General features: G+C 35.7%; 1 protein-coding gene across 1 annotated transcript in view; it reads left to right on the top strand.

The window, feature by feature from the left end:
- Positions 1–17950, top strand: part of LOC123530255 (calpain-B-like) — a 242053-nt gene that overhangs the window by 179799 nt on the left and 44304 nt on the right. Inside the window, exons 6-10 of the mRNA XM_053517603.1 lie at positions 3017–3185; positions 3519–3599; positions 9119–9219; positions 10358–10435; positions 14438–14610. Coding sequence (XP_053373578.1) covers positions 3017–3185; positions 3519–3599; positions 9119–9219; positions 10358–10435; positions 14438–14610 — 602 coding nt within the window. The remainder of the gene's footprint in view (positions 1–3016; positions 3186–3518; positions 3600–9118; positions 9220–10357; positions 10436–14437; positions 14611–17950) is intronic.

Here is a 17950-nt window from a genome sequence, read left to right as displayed (position 1 = left end):
CAAAGAAAAACCTTGTGTAAGCAATAGAGGCTGTATTTTTTCAACTGGAACTCATGAAATTTAGCCAGAAGATTACCTTAATAAAATATAGGCCGATTCGAAAATGGGTCATCTGGGGTCAGAAACTAAGGTCACAAGGTCAAATCGAAGAAAACATGTGTATGCAATAAGGATGTATTTTCATTGATCTTCATAAATTTGGTCAGGTGATTGCCTTGATGAAATCTAGTCGTTTTGAATATGGGTTATCTGAGGTCCAAAAAACTATCACTAGTTCAAACTAAAGAAAAATCTTGTTTAGCGATAGAGAACTGTTTTTTTTTCAATTGATTTTTATGAAATTTGATCAGTTGAATTGCCTTAATGAAATCTAGGTCGAATTTGAATATGTCATCTGAGGTCAAAAACTAGGTCACTTGTCAAATCAAAGAACAAACTACTATGTGATAGAGGCTATATTTTTCAGTTGATCTCAATGAATTTTGGTCAAATGATTATGCCTTGAAAAGAAATCTAGTCGAGTTTGAAACTTGGGTCATCTAGGGTCAAAAACTAGGTCATAACTAAGAAAATCTTGTTTATAATCTCAAGAGACCATTTTTTTGGTCCAATCTTAATGAAAAATGGTCAGAATATTTGTTTCCATGAAATCACTATATGTCAACTGTTTTACATGTTATGGAGTGTTTCTTAGTTGAGGCGACCTAGGGCCATCTTGGCCCTCTTGTTTTATTTGCCAGTGAGCAATCACATCCCTGGAGATGATTATACTGATGTTTCTTTTTGAGTAGCAGTAGCCAGTAGTCCTACATATGTAATTGTATGTGAAGTTCAGTCCTTGGCTTTCAGTTTAATTTGAAAAAAGAACAACCATCTCTGCTGATTAGACTATACATGTATAAGTTAGACAGTCCACTGTAGCGCATACCTGTCTCAATAATTGTCTGCAAGCTGCATTGTTGTGTATCTACTGGCACAGTAGTGATAAAGGTATCAGTAGAGATTGTAGATCAATGTTGCTGCGATATCGACTTCGTTTTGCTCTAATGATTGTTACATAAAATCTTGAAAGCAAATAAAACTGTTTTTATTTACATTACCTGTGTAATAATATTCTAGTTATCAAATATTTATAGGATCAATATCATAACTGCTTTATCATTACACATTAGAGAAATACTTTAAGGAAAGTGTTTAAGTGATATGAGCCGTGCCATGAGAAAATCAACATAGTTGCTTTTGCACCAGCATGATCCCTAGACCAGCCTGCCATCATGTGCAGTCTGATTCAAGATCCATGCTATTCACTAAACGTTTTCTCTAATTGCAATAGGCTTTGAAAGCAAAAAGCATGGATCCTGAACCAGAACCTGTGCGGATGGCAGGCTGGTCTGGATCCATGCAGGGTTGCGCTAAACCACAAATTGTAGGATTACTCATGAGCCGGCTCATATTTAAAAATATAATAGTTAGACAGCATGTTTTGTTTTTGTTTCTCCTAAGAGCCATATTCTTACAATTAAAGTTACACAAGAAGCAAATTTCTAGAGTCTACAAGTTAAAAAAACATTTTTATCTTATATTTGAAACAAACATTTTTGCTTTATTTCATGTTTTTTCAATGGGTTTAGCCAAATTTTACCCAATTTGTAGTTCCATAGCAATGTTTGATACTTGATACTACAGTGAAATAACCAGACCCAGTTAAATCATATTTCAGTAAATCACGAAAAAATGTATTTACCCATATAAGGGACAATCAAAAGTTATCCTGTTGTGATATTTGTTACAGAACATTATGTGGTACTATCATACTATTGAAATTTCAGGTTTTGAGATTTATTTTTGGCAGTTATTTGTAGAAGTTTACTTGGAAAGGATCAGAAGATTTCATTTAGTTGCCTCGTAGTTGTTGTTCAAAGCCTTGCCGCTGTTTAGTCTTCTGTTGTGTGAAGGAGCCAGCCATATTGCTTTTAAATGGACATTCTATCCTTTTCTCCATCAATACCTAAAAATATACCTGACACAAATAATATTTTGTAAAATAAAAGTCAACAGGACAGGTATTTAATTGAAAAACTAGTGTTGTTCATTATAGTACATGCCTGTGAATCACAAAATATGGTATTATGGGATCATTGATGGCAGTCTGTGTCCACAAAAGTTGTCCGCTCTCTTAACTTGAACAGTTTTTATCCAGTGTTCACCAAACTTGGTCAGAATTTGTATGGCATAATATATCGTCCATGTTGAAAAGTCAGGCAGATTGTCCCTATGGCTCTGGAGGTGCGGCTTTTTTTAAATTTCACAGAATTGTTAAAATTGACAGTGTCTGCATTTCTTGTCCATTTTGCACCAAACTGAGAATGTTTATGGGCATAATGCCTCAGCTAAATATGATAACCAGCTAGATTGGCCTTGATTGTACTCAAAATCATCTACTCTAGTACTAGACTTTGTATCTCTATAAAATCTTGGTCAGGTTTGATACTCGGCATGATTTGAGTATCTGTAGGGTTATGGCCCTTAAGTTTATTAAATTGTGAAAATTAGCAGTGACAGTATTTTCCATACTGCTTAACTCTGTAAAATCTAAATCAGTTTTGATAACCATCCAGTTTTGATAAGTATCTTCAGAGTTATGTCCCTTGAATTAATCTAAATTGAAAATATTGACTGCTCAATAACAATGACAAGAGTATTTTAAAAAGTCAAAATTAATTTGCTGCGACAGACATATATTGTGACTTGGCATTCTCCTTTTACATGTTAAAATACCGGTATCGGGTTAATTATTTGTCAAAAGAAATGGGATAAAAAGATATTAAATGTGAACACAAGTTGATAAACACAGTCTGAACTGTTGTGAACTATATGATTGATACTAATTTTTGTCAGCTTTGTTGTGTAAATTATTCTGAAAATCATCACACTAGAGGGATTTGGACCTATAACCTGGGGCATAGAACAAAACACCACAGTGCTGTCAAATGTATTTATTATCAATTTTATTCAGGTTGAATGGATCCTATGAATGTCTGAAGGGAGGCAGTACCAGCGAGGCCATGGAGGACTTCACGGGTGGTGTCACTGAGTCCATAGACCTACAGAAAGCCCCTAAAAACCTCCTCACCATTATGATGAAGGCCCATGCACGTGGCTCCCTTATGGGCTGTTCTATTGATGTAAGTGCATTGAACTATTATACTATCAGTGTTTACTTCAAAATAAATCATTTTAACTTGACCTTTAGTAAAGGCCACTGAATGATCTTCCTTGGATAAGCCAGGTCTGGTGTCAGGTAATGATATGATATCAAGACTCTTGGAGTTCGAAACCCACCACTTCGTAAAGACTTTTTGTTGTTGCTGTAAATGGATAGAACAAAATGGTTTATATGACAAAGGAGAAGTAAGAGAAATAAAATGTTAGATAAACTTTTTGTTATATTTTAAATTATGAAACAGAAAATTATAGAAGGAAAGGTATGATGAATTGTCAATGTTTTTTAATTGCAGGCTGATCCGAGCCAACTAGAGGCTATATTAGATAATGGTTTGGTAATGGGACATGCGTACTCTGTCACCAGTGTTAAACTGGTAAGTTACCGTATTAGAAGACTATTAGAAGACAAAAAAGAAATAAGAAGGCATTGATCATTGTAGTTTCATTGTATAAGATCAAAAAATGGTCCCTGAATCATATTGTTACTTGAAAACATTGATTTAATTCTGATTTTTAGCTCGACTATTCGAAGAATAGTCTAGCTATTCTACTCACCCTGGCGTCGGCGTCGGCGTCGGCGTCGGCGTCACACCTTGGTTAAGTTTTTGCATGCAAGTACATACAGCTATCATTTAAAGGCATATAGCTTTGAAACTTATTTATTCTTTTTCTAGGTCAATTACCAACCTCACTGGGTCAAGTTCCATAACTCTAACATGTATTTTGAGCAAATTATGCCCCCTTTTGGACTTAGAAAATTCTGGTTAAAGTTTTACATGCAAGTTACTATCTCCAAAACTAATGCAGATATTGAATTGAAACTTCACATGTGTCTTCGGGGTTATAAAACTAGTTGATAGCACCAAGTCCCATAACTCTGACCTTCATTTTGGCCAAATTATGCCCCCTTTTGTACTTAGAAAATTTTGGTTAAAGTTTTGCGTGCAAGTACATACAGCTATTACTAAAAGGCATATAGATTTGAAACTTATTTTTTCTTTTTCTAGATCAATTACCTACCTCACTGGGTCAAGTCCCATAACTCTGACATGTATTTTGGCCAAATTATGCCCCCTTTTGGACTTAGAAAATTCTGGTTAAAGTTTTGCGTGCAAGTACATACAGCTATTACTAAAAGGCATATTGATTTGAAACTTATTTTTTCTTTTTCTAGATCAATTACCTACCTCACTGGCCAAGTCCCATAACTCTGACATGTATTTTGAGCAAATTATGCCCCCTTTTGGACTTAGAAAATCCTGGTTAAAGTTTTACATGCAAGTTACTATCTCCAAAACTAATGCAGATATTAAATTGAAACTTCACATGTGTCTTGGGGGTTATAAAACTAGTTGATAGAATCAAGTCCCATAACTCTGACTTGTATTTTGGGCAAATTATGCCCCCTTTTGGACTTAGAAAATCCTGGTTAAAGTTTTGCGTGCAAGTACATACAGCTATTACCAAAAGGCATATAGCTTTGAAACTTATTTATTCTTTTTCTAGGTCAGTTACCAACCTCACTGGTCAAGTTCCATAACTCTTAACATGTATTTTGAGCAAATTATGCCCCCTTTTGGACTTAGAAAATTCTGGTTAAAGTTTTACATGCAAGTTACTATCTCCAAAACTAATGCAGATATGGAATTGAAACTTAACATGTTTCTTCGGGGTTATTAAACTAGTTGATAGCATCAAGTCCCATAACTCTGATATGCATTTTAGTCAAATTATGTCCCGTTTCGAACTTAAAACTCTTTTGATATTTAACATTTTGGGTAATAATTTCCTGCTTCTGTGACAATATTTCGAATAGTCGAGCTTGGCTGTCTTACGGACAGCTCTTGTTCTATTCCAGTTCATTTTTTCAGTATTCGTAATAACTTAGTACATTGATTCATGTTTTGTTTGATTACCTCCATGTGAAGTGTGTCTACTGTCAACTAGCTGCTTTGATAAATTTATATTTAGATGATTATCTCTTGTTATAAAAACACATGACTAATAACATTAATGTATATTCATGTGATAGTAGCTTTATCTCACTTAAAAATAGTTTAAAGTTAATATATATGCTAATTATAAATGCTGTGTTAGGTACTCGCACAATGACATTGAGAGGTGATGATGTATGTTTTTGCCCTCCAAAATTTTTTAGGGGCACTTAGAGTTGCCCTTGTTGTCAATCTGTCCAAATTTGTGTCATGCATATCTCAAAAAGTATTTTATCCAGAGTCATCAAACGTCACAGGATTGTTAATCAGCATAGGAGGTTGTGCACCTTATGTTTTAATTTAGACTTCACACAGCCAGACCTGAGTTATGGCCCTTTACTTAGTTCTAAATATGCATAAAAAGGGCCTAAGTTTGTGTAGCATGTATCTCAAAAAGTATTTGACACAGGTTTATGAAACATTACAGGAATATTATTCAGCATGTGAAGTTGTGCACCTATGGATTTAATGGTATCACTCAACCTTATGGCCAAATATGTTTAAAAGGGCATAAAAGTTTGTGCCTTGCACATATTTCATAAAGTATTTGACAAAGGGTCATGAAACATCATAGAAATATTATTCAGCATGTGAATTTATGCACTGAAGTTTTTGTTCTAGATTTCTGTCAGTCAGAGTTATGGCCCTTGATTGTCAAGAATATGCATAAAGGGCATTCAAGTTTGTTTCGCATTTTTTTCAAAAACCTTGAAGGTGTATTACCCAGCATGTGAATTTGTGCACCTGAGTTTTTTTTTTATTTCACTTTGCAAGAGCAGAGTTATAGCCCTTGACTTTGTCAGAAAATAAAAGTTTGTGTCCCATGTATATCAAAATGTACTTAACCTTGAGTCATAAAACATTAGAGGATTAATATAGAAGTTGTGCATTTAGTGCTCTTTTTGGGATTACACTCAGCTAAGCCAGAGTTGTTGTTCTTCACTTAGTGAAAATACATATAAAAGTGCATAATAGTTTGTGTTTCATAATTTTATGTCTTAAAAATATTTCTACTAGAGTGATGAAATCATTTACAATGACATGAGTGGGTGCAGCTCACTCACTCAAAAGCAGTGGAATGAATGATTGTAATTATTCAAAATACACGTCATTTCATCATAAAATAACCCAAGTTGTCACACATTTAGCAACAAACTTATGAATTTGCATACTTAAGTGTGTTGCACATTTGCAGCGAATCTTGAAATTACAGAATAAGTTTGTTATAAACAAGCAAAAATGTCAGCTTGGGAAAAAGAAATTACTCATAACCAATTTTCGCAATATTCAAGTTCTTTATATCCATGCTGTTTTGTGTAAAATATAAATTTGTATGCGGCAAAAATCAGGCCAGATAAACAAGGACCTTATAACCGAGATTTCTGTTAAACTGAGTTTGCTATGTGTGATTCTCTGTGGCTGTGTTTGGGGTGCTCTATGTTTCCAGGAAATCTACCGTTACCTTTTATTTTTTTACTTTACATGTATATTTAACACATAAGATAGGTTCTTCTGAAACAGATCTGACTACAACATAATAATAATATATTTAATCATCTTCATAACTGGAAAATTTTCTCCTACCACCCACAGAGACCTTTAAAATCATGTATGACTTTTATTTTGTACTTTAATAAAAGGGGGTAGAAATTCTCAAAAACATTATGAAATAGATGAATCCATAGGTACATGATTGCATGAGTTTACAGTGATTAATAATTAAGTTTACCAGTTTAAGACTGGCCAGGCTTAAATAAATGTTTGTATATTTATTTATTGAAGAAGTTGCTTGCTTTAAACACTTCTGATAAGCAAGATATAAATGAGTTAAGTTCTATTAACTGCATGAGTGAAGATTGAGAAGATTGCCACAAGCTAAATACTTGTGTATTCATAAGTTTACATTAGGCATTCAACTAGTATATGAGCTATTAGATTTATGGGTTAACAGGTAATAATAGAATAATTTGCAACTCCACATCTCTAAGAATAAGGAGGGCTGTTGTAATTGCCTTGACTATATCTTCCTCACTACTACCCCTGTTATCATCAAACTTCACATAAGGGTTGGTCTTGGTAAAGGAAGGACATTTGGTAGTTAAGGGTCAGGTATTGGAAAGGTCAAGGTCATTGGGGTCAGATACTGTCTGTCTGATAGTTTCTTCCACCTCCTCTAATTCTACTGTCCCACTCCCTCCCCCCACCCCACACCATAGCAGGGCGTCAAGTTACCTATATTTACCTATATTTTCCTATATTTTAGCCCTCTACCTATAATAACCTATAAAATCCTATATTTTGCCAAAATACCTATAAATACCTATAATCTGGAAATTTTGTGGTAAGCAAGGAATACAAAGGTCATTCAAACCATTAAAAAAGAAGTAATTCTATAATTGAGTTTATAAATATGCTGTTACCTTTTAGGCATTGAAATTTGTATTCCTTTCAGGTGTAGCAACCCTGCCCAGCCCAGCTTTAGGAAAGCTTTAAGTAATGGAAGTTCTTTTTTCAATTGGAATATTTTCCATTTCTTAAAGCTTTCATGTATAAAAATGTGAATAGGAAATGCACATGTTTTTATTTTGTTTTCAGAATAAACAAACCTTAATGTTTCATAATTAAGCCTCATAATGCCTGCTAATAAGAGTCAGTTTCGAGATAGGTGGCTATCAGAAGTAGATGGCAATGGACATGAACTGAAATTATGGTGTGTCAAGGGGAAGAGTGACTCTTATGGTCACTGTACATTGTGCAAAACTGACAAAGTGTGATAATGCTGGACTGAGACAAATTCTTCAACATTTTATACTTGTATTAACAATGTACTGATATATGTTGTTAGCAATATGGCTTGGTTTGCCTAATTCCCTGTTAAACTGATTTGAGTACCGGTATTGGTAAAGTTTTGTCTGTTGGTGAATTAATAGTTTATTATGAAAGTAAGATAATGAAAGTAAGATATATGTTAAAATGTTATTTGTTTAAAATCATAAAAGTAGCCACTTTTTCTGTTCCTTTGTATTTTATGTTTAATAAAAGAGAGTGCTGGTAGGTGGTGGAGGAGGATAAAACACTTGTCTGACTTGTTTTCTTCATTATAAGCAACCTATATAATCCTATATTTCTGGCCCCCACGCCCTGCCACAGTCTTATTTTACATTTCTCACACATTTATTTTGCTTACTGTTTCTTAGGTTCTCTCATATCTCTTCACTCCAATTTCGCCCCTTGTAGCACCCCTGAGGTGTTATCTTTATTCAGGTAGTTGAAATACTGTCGAATCTTCGTCTCAAGGTTTCGTAAACTACTTCTTGTTATTAAAGGGAAGTTACATAATATCTTGTTAATGTTATATTTATAGTTATTGACTTTTAGCCAGTTTTTTTTCAGTGTTAATTATATCCTATATTTTCTAAATATTGTAAATAAATTAACACATCAGCAATTATGATTTACCGAGAGATATACTTAAGATTGAGTGATAGTTGTGAGGGTTGAATTTTCACTAATATATTACAGAACAGAGCTACACCCAAGCTCTAAATACTCATGAATTTGACCCAGAATTCTCTCCAAAAAGCAACCAAATTCTGTTGTCTGAAATATGACACACTAAAAGTGAAGCAAAAATTACCTATTGAAAGTAACTGAATGTTTAACCCTTATCATGCTGGACACGATTGATACTGCCTTTGCAACAAGTGCAGATCATGATCAGCCTGCACAACCGTGCAGTCTGATCATGACCTGCACTATTCACAATTCAGTCAATACCTTTCTGGTATGCACCCCTTTTAACAGATAATGGTACTGTCCAAATTGAAAGATGGACATGTTCATTATAGAAATTTTGTAGGGTAAGATTTAATGCATCAAAATGTACTTTGCTATTCAAGGTTGAGATTCAAACACCTAAAGTGAGTGGTAAGATCCCGCTGGTACGAGTCCGGAACCCATGGGGTAATGAGAGTGAATGGAAAGGAGCATGGAGTGATGAGTAAGTATTCTGACCTCATCTGATATTTTATTGTTTAAACGTAAATAAACCTGAAATGCCACATTGAGAAATGACTGGTTCTGGGCTAGTAATTCTTTAGTTGGGCATGTTTTAAGCAGGATCTTGAAGGAAGTGAGATTAACTACAATTATGTTTTTGAAAACATTTATGGTTGAATTGAGATTTCTATTTAAGGAAGGGAAGCAGAAAGAATTGTTTGTAGAAGTAAAAACACCTTAAATGATGGGAATATGTTTAATTCATTTTACTGAGAAATGGAAGGGGTCAAGTGGTTGATTTTCAGTCATTTTTCTCATACTGGTGTCACAGGAATGCAGAACTCTTTTATGATTGGAAACTATCTGGCTGGGTTGCAGAATGTCAGGGTTCTACCAAAGTACCTTGCAGTACCTGAAATGATTCCTAGAGGCACTCCACGATTGACCATTTTGTGTCGATTTGCCATCAAAAACCCAACCCACTCGCACCACAATTGATGCTGGAAAGTTTTCATTTGGTCTATATTGTGTCTGAAACAGAAGAAAGCGAAACTTCTAAAAGACAGCTGACATCACAGGCTGAAATATTATCTATTACTAGAATGGTGTTACTCTGTTTCAAGACAAAAAATAAGTTGATGTAAAGACCAGTTTTCCCAGGCAGATTTACCTGACATGACCTTACACAAATCATTCAGTTGTGTATGTAAAAAATATAACTAACAAAATATACTTGTAATTCCAAGCTGTGTAATTAGTAGGTAGATTACTAAAAAAAACCATTAAGCAGTTGATTGTAGTTCTGAATGGTGTCCTATTTAGCAAATACTTTTCCTTTGATTGAAAACACAGAAGTATGCAGTACCTGTGTTTGCTTTTTTATGTGATGCAATGGAAATCACAATGATGTGTTTAGTGCATAAATGCCACTGTATCAGAGAGGCACAAATAACAATAAGAAATGTTTAGATAATCAGAACATCCCTTCTTCCTCGTCAGTACATTGAGCAATTATTGGCAACTTTTCTCCAAATTACAAACAATTCTGCATACAAGCAGTAGAGAGCATGGCTGTTGTAGACCTCAAGCTTACATAACAATATGGAACAGGCAACAGCAATGTTTGGTGTATATTTCAGGTCAGCAGAGTGGAGGTACATCCCAGATGAAGAGAAACAGAGCCTTGGACTCACCTTTGATGATGATGGAGAGTTCTGGTAATCATTTGAAACTACGATGTAAAAGTTCATTAGTTTGCTAGGGCTAGTCAGTAGGAAGTGTTTTCTACCAAGTTTAGAGACGTGATTATAAATCATAGTTTTGAGCCCAGTCTCTGAATGCAGCATTGACATCAATAGAATTCACGATCCCAGAGACTTCTAATCATGTCATTGAGTTCTGAGACAAGAACCAGCTTTAGAATGCAGCCCTTTCATTGGTCAATTACAAGTTTGAGGTCAAAATCATCGAAACAAATGCTTTAATTTTGAAATACATCTGCAAAACCACCTTGATTATTTGGGAACTGGTGCAGTTTGACCTATATTTGGAGCAAGTGTACTTTGGAAAGATTAAACCAAAGATTTTATTTGTCATGCACCTGTGATTTTTTTTAAGCCTGCTTGCAGATGCGAAGACATAGTTGTCCAAATTGTTGTTCGGTGTATGTGCGTCCGTCCGAGCAACTTAAAAGATAGAGAGGGCCAGCTTAATCAACAATAGATTATAGGGCCAGGGCCCCCTGTACAACAAAAGAAAATAACAAAAGAAATGGCCCCTATATTATTTCAGTGACTCGTCTGTCCGGATTTGTTTGTCCGGACCATAACTTTGGAATGCATGGAGCAACCTTGTTTATGTTTGGCATGAATGTTATTTTCAGTGAGTTGCAGTGACATACATAAACCTCAGGTTCCTAACTAAAGGTCAAGGTCACTGTTGCAGGTCAAAGGTCATGTCAAATCTTGTCCGGCCCATAACTTTGACATGCATTGAGGAATCTTGTTTATATTTGGCATGAATGTTTAACTCAATGAGAAGGAATGTCTTGTGCAAACCCCAGGTTCCTATTAGGGGTCATTGGTCATTTAAGAGCTTGTCCAGGCTGTAACTTTTGATAAGTAGGGAGCAATCTTTTTAGCTCACCTGTGAGCTTTTGTGATTGTGCGGTGTCTGTCCGTCCGTGCGTCCGTAAACTTTTGCTTGTGACCACTCTAGAGGTCACATTTTTTGTGGGATCTTTATGAAAGTTGGTCAGAATGTTCATCTTGATGATATGTAGGTCAAGTTCGAAACTGGGTCACGTGCCCTCAAAAACTAGGTCAGTAGTTCTAAATATAGAAAAACCTTGTGACTTCTCTAGAGGCCATATATTTCACAAGATCTTCATGAAAATTGGTCAGAACGTTCATCTTGATGATATCTAGATCAAGTTCGAAACTGGGTCATGTGCCTTCAAAAACTAGGTAAGTAGGTCAAATAATAGAAAAACCTTGTGACCCCTCTAAAGGCCATATTTTTCATGGGATCTGTATGAAAGTTGGTCTGAATGTTCATCTTGATGATATCTAGGTCAAGTTTGAAACTGGTTCACGTGCCCTCAAAAACTAGGTCAGAAGGTCTAAAAATAGAAAAACCTTGTGACCTCTCTAGAGGCCATATATTTCATGAGATCTTCATGAAAATTGGTCAGAATGTTCACCTTGATGATATCTAGATCAAGTTCGAAAGTGGGCCACGTGCCATCAAAAACTAGGTCAGTAGGTCAAATAATAGAAAAACCTTGTGACCTCTGTAGAGGCCATATTTTTCATGGGATCTGTATTAAAGTTGGTCTGAATGTTCATCTTGATAATATCTAGATCAAGTTCAAAAGTGGGTCACGTGCCTTCAAAAACTAGGTCAGTAGGTCAAATAATAGAAAAACCTTATGACCTCTCTAGATGCCATATTTTTCATGGGATCTGTATGAAAGTTGGTCTGAATGTTCATCTTGATGATATCTAGGTCAAGTTTGAAACTGGTTCACGTGCCCTCAAAAACTAGGTCAGTAGATCTAAAAATAGAAAAACCTTGTGACCTCTCTAGAGGCCATATATTTCATGAGATCTTCATGAAAATTGGTTAGAATGTTCACCTTGATGATATCTAGATCAAGTTCGAAAGTGGGCCACGTGCCATCAAAAACTAGGTCAGTAGGTCAAATAATAGAAAAACCTTGTGACCTCTGTAGAGGCCATATTTTTCATGGGATCTGTATGAAAGTTGGTCTGAATGTTCATCTTGATAATATCTAGATCAAGTTCAAAAGTGGGTCACGTGCCTTTAAAAACTAGGTCAGTAGGTCAAATAATAGAAAAACCTTATGACCTCTCTAGATGCCATATTTTTCATGGGATCTGTATGAAAGTTGGTCTGAATGTTTATCTTGATGATATCTAGGTCAAGTTCGAAACAGGGTCATGTGCGGTCAAAAACTAGGTCAGTAGATCTAAAAATAGAAAAACCTTGTGACCTCTCTAGAGGCCATACTTGTGAATGGATCTCCATAAAAATTGGTCAGAATGTTCATCTTGATGATATCTAAGTCAGGTTTGAAAGTGGGTCACGTGCCCTCAAAAAGTAGGTCAGTAGGTCAAATAATGAAAAAACGTTGTGACCTCTCTAAATGCCATATTTTTCATGGGATCTGTATGAAAGTTGGTCTGAATGTTGATCTTGATGATATTTAGGTCAACTGCGGTCAAAAACTAGGTCAGTAGGTCTTGAAATAGAAAAACCTTGTGACCTCTCTAGAGGCCATACCCTTGAATGGATCTTCATGAAAATTGGTCAGAATGTTCACCTTGATGATATCTAGGTCGAGTTTGGAATGGGTCACGTGCCTTAAAAAACTAGGTCAGTAGGTCAAATAATAAAAAAAACCTTGTGACCTCTGTAAAGGCCATACTTTTCATGGGATCTGTATTAAAGTTGGTCTGAATGTTCATCTTGATGATATCTAGTTCAAGTTTGAAATTGGGTCAACTGCGGTCAAAAACTAGGTCAGTAGGTCTAAAATTAGAAAAATCTTTTGACCTCTCTAGAGGCCATATTTTTCAATGGATCTTCATAAAAATTGATCTGAATGTTCACCTTGATGATATCTAGGTCAGTTTAGAAACTGGGTCACGTGCAGTCAAAAAATAGGCCAGTAGGTATAAAAATAGAAAAACCTTATGACCTCTCTAGAGGCCATATTTTTCAAGAGATCTTCATGAAAATTAGTGAGAATGTTCACCTTGATGATATCTAGGTAAAGTTCAAAACAGGGTCATGTACCTTCAAAAACTTGGTCAATAGGTCAAATAATAGAAAAACTTTGTGACCTCTCTAGAGACCATATTTTTCAATGGATCTTCATGAAAATTGGTCAGCATTTTTATCTTGATAATATCTAGGTCAAGTTCAAAACTGGGTCACATGAGCTCAAAAACTAGGTCACTATGTCAAATAATAGAAAAAACGACGTCATGCTCAAAACTGGGTCATGTGGGAAGAGGTGAGCGATTCAGGACCATCATGGTCCTCTTGTTTACTTTGGCGTAGATGTTCACCTTTTTGAGACAGAGTGCTGTGCGCAACCTCTGGTCCCTGTCCCAAAAGTCAAGGTCACACTTGGGGGTTAAAGGTCATTTAGAGCTTTTCCGGACTGTAACTTTGCCATGCATAAAGCAATCTTTTTTTATTTGGGGAAAATTATTGCCTCAATGAGACAGAGTGTCACATGCAACCCCCAGACTCTTACCTTAAAGGTCAAGGTCATACTTAGAGGTCAAAGGTTAAAACTTGGTGCTGTTTGTCCTTTTGACAACTGGTGGGCTCGACGTGTTGCCCGCGGGCATCTGGTTGTAAAGAAGGGTGTACATACAGGGTTAAATTATAAACCCAAATATGTTTTTTGAACTCGCCATTGACTTAGAGGAAATGGTATGATATTATATAAAGAAAGTTGAAATCTACAGCATATAGACAGAATTGCAGTAAGATAAATAATACGCATCATTTGACCATATTGTGCACAATAATTAGTTTTAGCTACTGGGATTTGTTTCTACTAGTGGAAGTATATAAATATTTTAGCTGGCCACATGTGAGACACAATTATAGATGAATACATGCACATCCAGTATTTTCTGTGCGCTAAGTAGTAGTTGAAGAATGTCAGGTTGTTTTTACAGGATGTCCTTCCAGGATTGGCAGGACAACTTCCAGAAGCTGGAGATCTGTAACTTGGGTCCGGACTCCCTGGATGAGGAGGAGGCGGCACAGGGCAAGATCCGCTGGGAGGCCACTGCAGAGGTCGGAGAGTGGATCTCTAGGGTGAATGCTGGAGGATGTAGGAACTATCTAGGTATGTTTGTTTATACTGAGGTAATAAGCAGCAGGCAGTAATTATGTTTTCCCCCATAGTTGGGGGAGAAATATTGTTTTTGCCTTTGCAGTGTCCGTCCGTCCGCATTAAGCTTGTCCAGCTTCCTCAGGTCAAACTGCTGGCCAGATTTTAACAGGTGTGATCAGTACCAAGCTTAGTTGTGCATATCGCTGACATGTTCTGCTCTGCTGCACAAAATGGCTGCCAGAGCTAAAGATAGAAAAATCATGTCTGGCTTTCACAGGTCAAACTGCTGGCTTGATTTTGACGGAACTTCACAGGAGTGATCAGTACCAACCCTAGTTTTGCATATCACCGACACGTTCTGCTTTGTGCACATAATGGCCACCAGAGCTAAAGATAGAAAAACCTTCTCCGGCTTTCACAGGTCAAACTGCTGGCTTGATTTTGACAGAACTTCACAGGAGTGATCAGTACAACCCTAGTTATGCATATCGTTGGCATGTTTGGCTTCATTGCACGAAATGACCACCAGAGCTAAAAGCAGAAAAATCGTGTCGGGCTTTCACAGGTCAAACTGCTGGACAGATTTCGATGAAACTCCTGCATACCAACAAACATGCCCCTATTTCATCCTTAGAATACATAGGGAGGAGACATATGTTGTTGTGACAAAATTTCCTTCTAGTTTAATTTTACAATGTGAAGAGGGATACTGAAAAATAAATTCCTTAATGGGGAAGGCAATGTTGTACTAATGTTCATTCTCTCTGCAAGGCCTTCTTAAATCATTTTTTTTTTCAAAATTTGATAAAAAAGGAGAAAATTATAAATATTTTGACTTGTGATAAAATTTCCAGCCATTTTGTTTCCATGGCAAGGTAAAGAAAATTGCCTAATTAATGGATTTTAGCTCACTTGAACTGAAGGTTCAGATTATGCAGTAAGTACAACTAGATAGTCTGTAACATTTTTGTACAATCTTATGTAAAATTTCTTCAAATTGGAGCATTTAGCATCTTTAATGAAATACAATGTATTTATAAACATGTTTTTCCCTTGAACTGCTTGGCAGGTCTTCATTTAACTTGATCCATAGCATCCTTGACCGTTAACACTCTAAAGGTCACAATTTAGCCCAGTCGTAATGAATCTTTCTCAGAATATTACTCCCAATGAGATATTGGATGAATATGATACTTGGTCATCTGGGGTCAAAAACTAGATCTCTAGGTCAACTAGAAGGTAACTCTTAATAACACTCTAGTGGCAACATTTTTGCTTCTACTTTATGAAACATTGTGAAAATGTGTGTCTGTATGAAATCTTGGTTGAATTAAAAATTGGTTAACTGAGGTCAAAAACTAGATCGCTAGGTCAGATCATAGAAATGTCTTGATAACACTCTAGAAGCCACATTTTTGTTTGATTTTCACAAAACTTCCTAAGTATGTTTGTTTTTATAAACACTAGGTTCAAACAGGGTTACCAGACGTCAAAAACTAGGACATATAATAAATCATAGAAAAACATTTTACAGTTGATCTTCTTAAAGCTTTCATAGAATGCTTGTCTTTATAAAATGTAGGTCAAGTATAAAACTTGTATACCAGAGGTAAAAAATGAAGGCATTAGGTTAAATCATAGAAAAACCTTGTTAACACTTTAGAGGTCACATTTTCTGTTTGATCTTCTTAAAAGTTTATCAGAATATTTGTGTCTATGAAATCTAGGTCAAGTTCAAAACTGGATAACCCGAGGTCGAAAATAAATGTCGTCATAGAAAAACCTTATAAACACTCCAGAGACAACATTTTCTGTTTGATATTCTTTAAACTTTGTCAGAGTGTTTTTCTGTATGAAATTTAGATTTAATTCAAAACTGTGTTACGTTAGGTCAGAAACTAGATCACAATGTCAGATTATGGGGAAGACCTTTTGAACACTAGGTCAGAAACTAGGTTACAGGGTCAGATTATGGGAAAGACCTTTTGAACACTCTATGGACTACATTTTCAACTTGATCATCATATATCTTTGTCAGAATGTTTGTCTCTACACAATCTAGTTATCTAGTTCAAGCTCAAAACTGGCCACATTTTCTACCTGATCTTCATGAGACCTATTGGTCAGAATGTTTGTGTTTTAAATCTAGAATAAATTAGTAACTGGGTCAGTTGGGAAAAAAAACTAGGTCATTAGCTCATTTCAATGAACTAAATGCCACTTCTTCAACCTGATCTTCATAAATCTTTGTCAGAATATTTGTCTGTATGAAATCTAGGTCAGTTTCTAAAGTGTGGCACCAAACTATGTCACTAGGTCAAGTCCTTGAAAAAAACTTGGTTCATGATCTACCCGATTTACATAAAACATGTTCAAAATGCTTGTCTGAAATCTAGGCTATTTTAGATATTAGGATTTAAACTAGGTCAGTAGATCTAAAAATAGAAAAACCTTGTGACCTCTCTAGAGGCCATACTTGTGAATGGATCTCCATAAAAATTGGTCAGAATGTTCATCTTGATGATATCTAGGTCAGGTTTGAAAGTGGGTCACGTGCCCTCAAAAAGTAGGTCAGTAGGTCAAATAATGAAAAAACGTTGTGACCTCTGTAAATGCCATATTTTTCATGGGATCTGTATGAAAGTCGGTATGAATGTTGATCTTGATGATATATAGGTCAAGTTTGAAACTGGGTCAACTGCGGTCAAAAACTAGGTCAGTAGGTCTTGAAGTAGAAAAACCTTGTGACCTCTCTAGAGGCCATACCCTTGAATGGATCTTCATGAAAATTGGTCAGAATGTTTACCTTGATAATATCTAGGTCAAGTTTAAAATGGGTCACGTGCCTTAAAAAACTAGGTCAGTAGGTCAAATAATAAAAAAAACCTTGTGACCTCTGTAGAGGCCATACTTTTCATGGGATCTGTATTAAAGTAGGTCTGAATGTTCATCTTGATGATATCTAGTTCAAGTTTGAAATTGGGTCACGTGCGATCAAAAACTAGGTCAGTAGGTCTAAAATTAGAAAAATCTTTTGACCTCTCTAGAGGCCATAGTTTTCAATGGATCTTCATAAAAATTGATCTGAATGTTCACCTTGATGATATCTAGGTCAGTTTAGAAACTGGGTCACGTGCAGTCAAAAAATAGGCCAGTAGGTATAAAAATAGGAAAACCTTATGACCTCTTTAGAGGCCATATTTTTCATGAGATCTTCATGAAAATTAGTGAGAATGTTCACCTTGATGTTATCTAGGTAAAGTTCAAAACAGGGTCACGTACCTTCAAAAACTTGGTCAATAGGTCAAATAATAGAAAAACTTTGTGACCTCTCTAGAGACCATATTTTTCA

The sequence above is a fragment of the Mercenaria mercenaria genome, chromosome 1 (assembly GCF_021730395.1).
Source record: "Mercenaria mercenaria strain notata chromosome 1, MADL_Memer_1, whole genome shotgun sequence".
In the NCBI taxonomy this organism is placed as follows: domain Eukaryota; kingdom Metazoa; phylum Mollusca; class Bivalvia; order Venerida; family Veneridae; genus Mercenaria; species Mercenaria mercenaria.
This window is presented reverse-complemented; position numbering and strand designations above follow the sequence as displayed.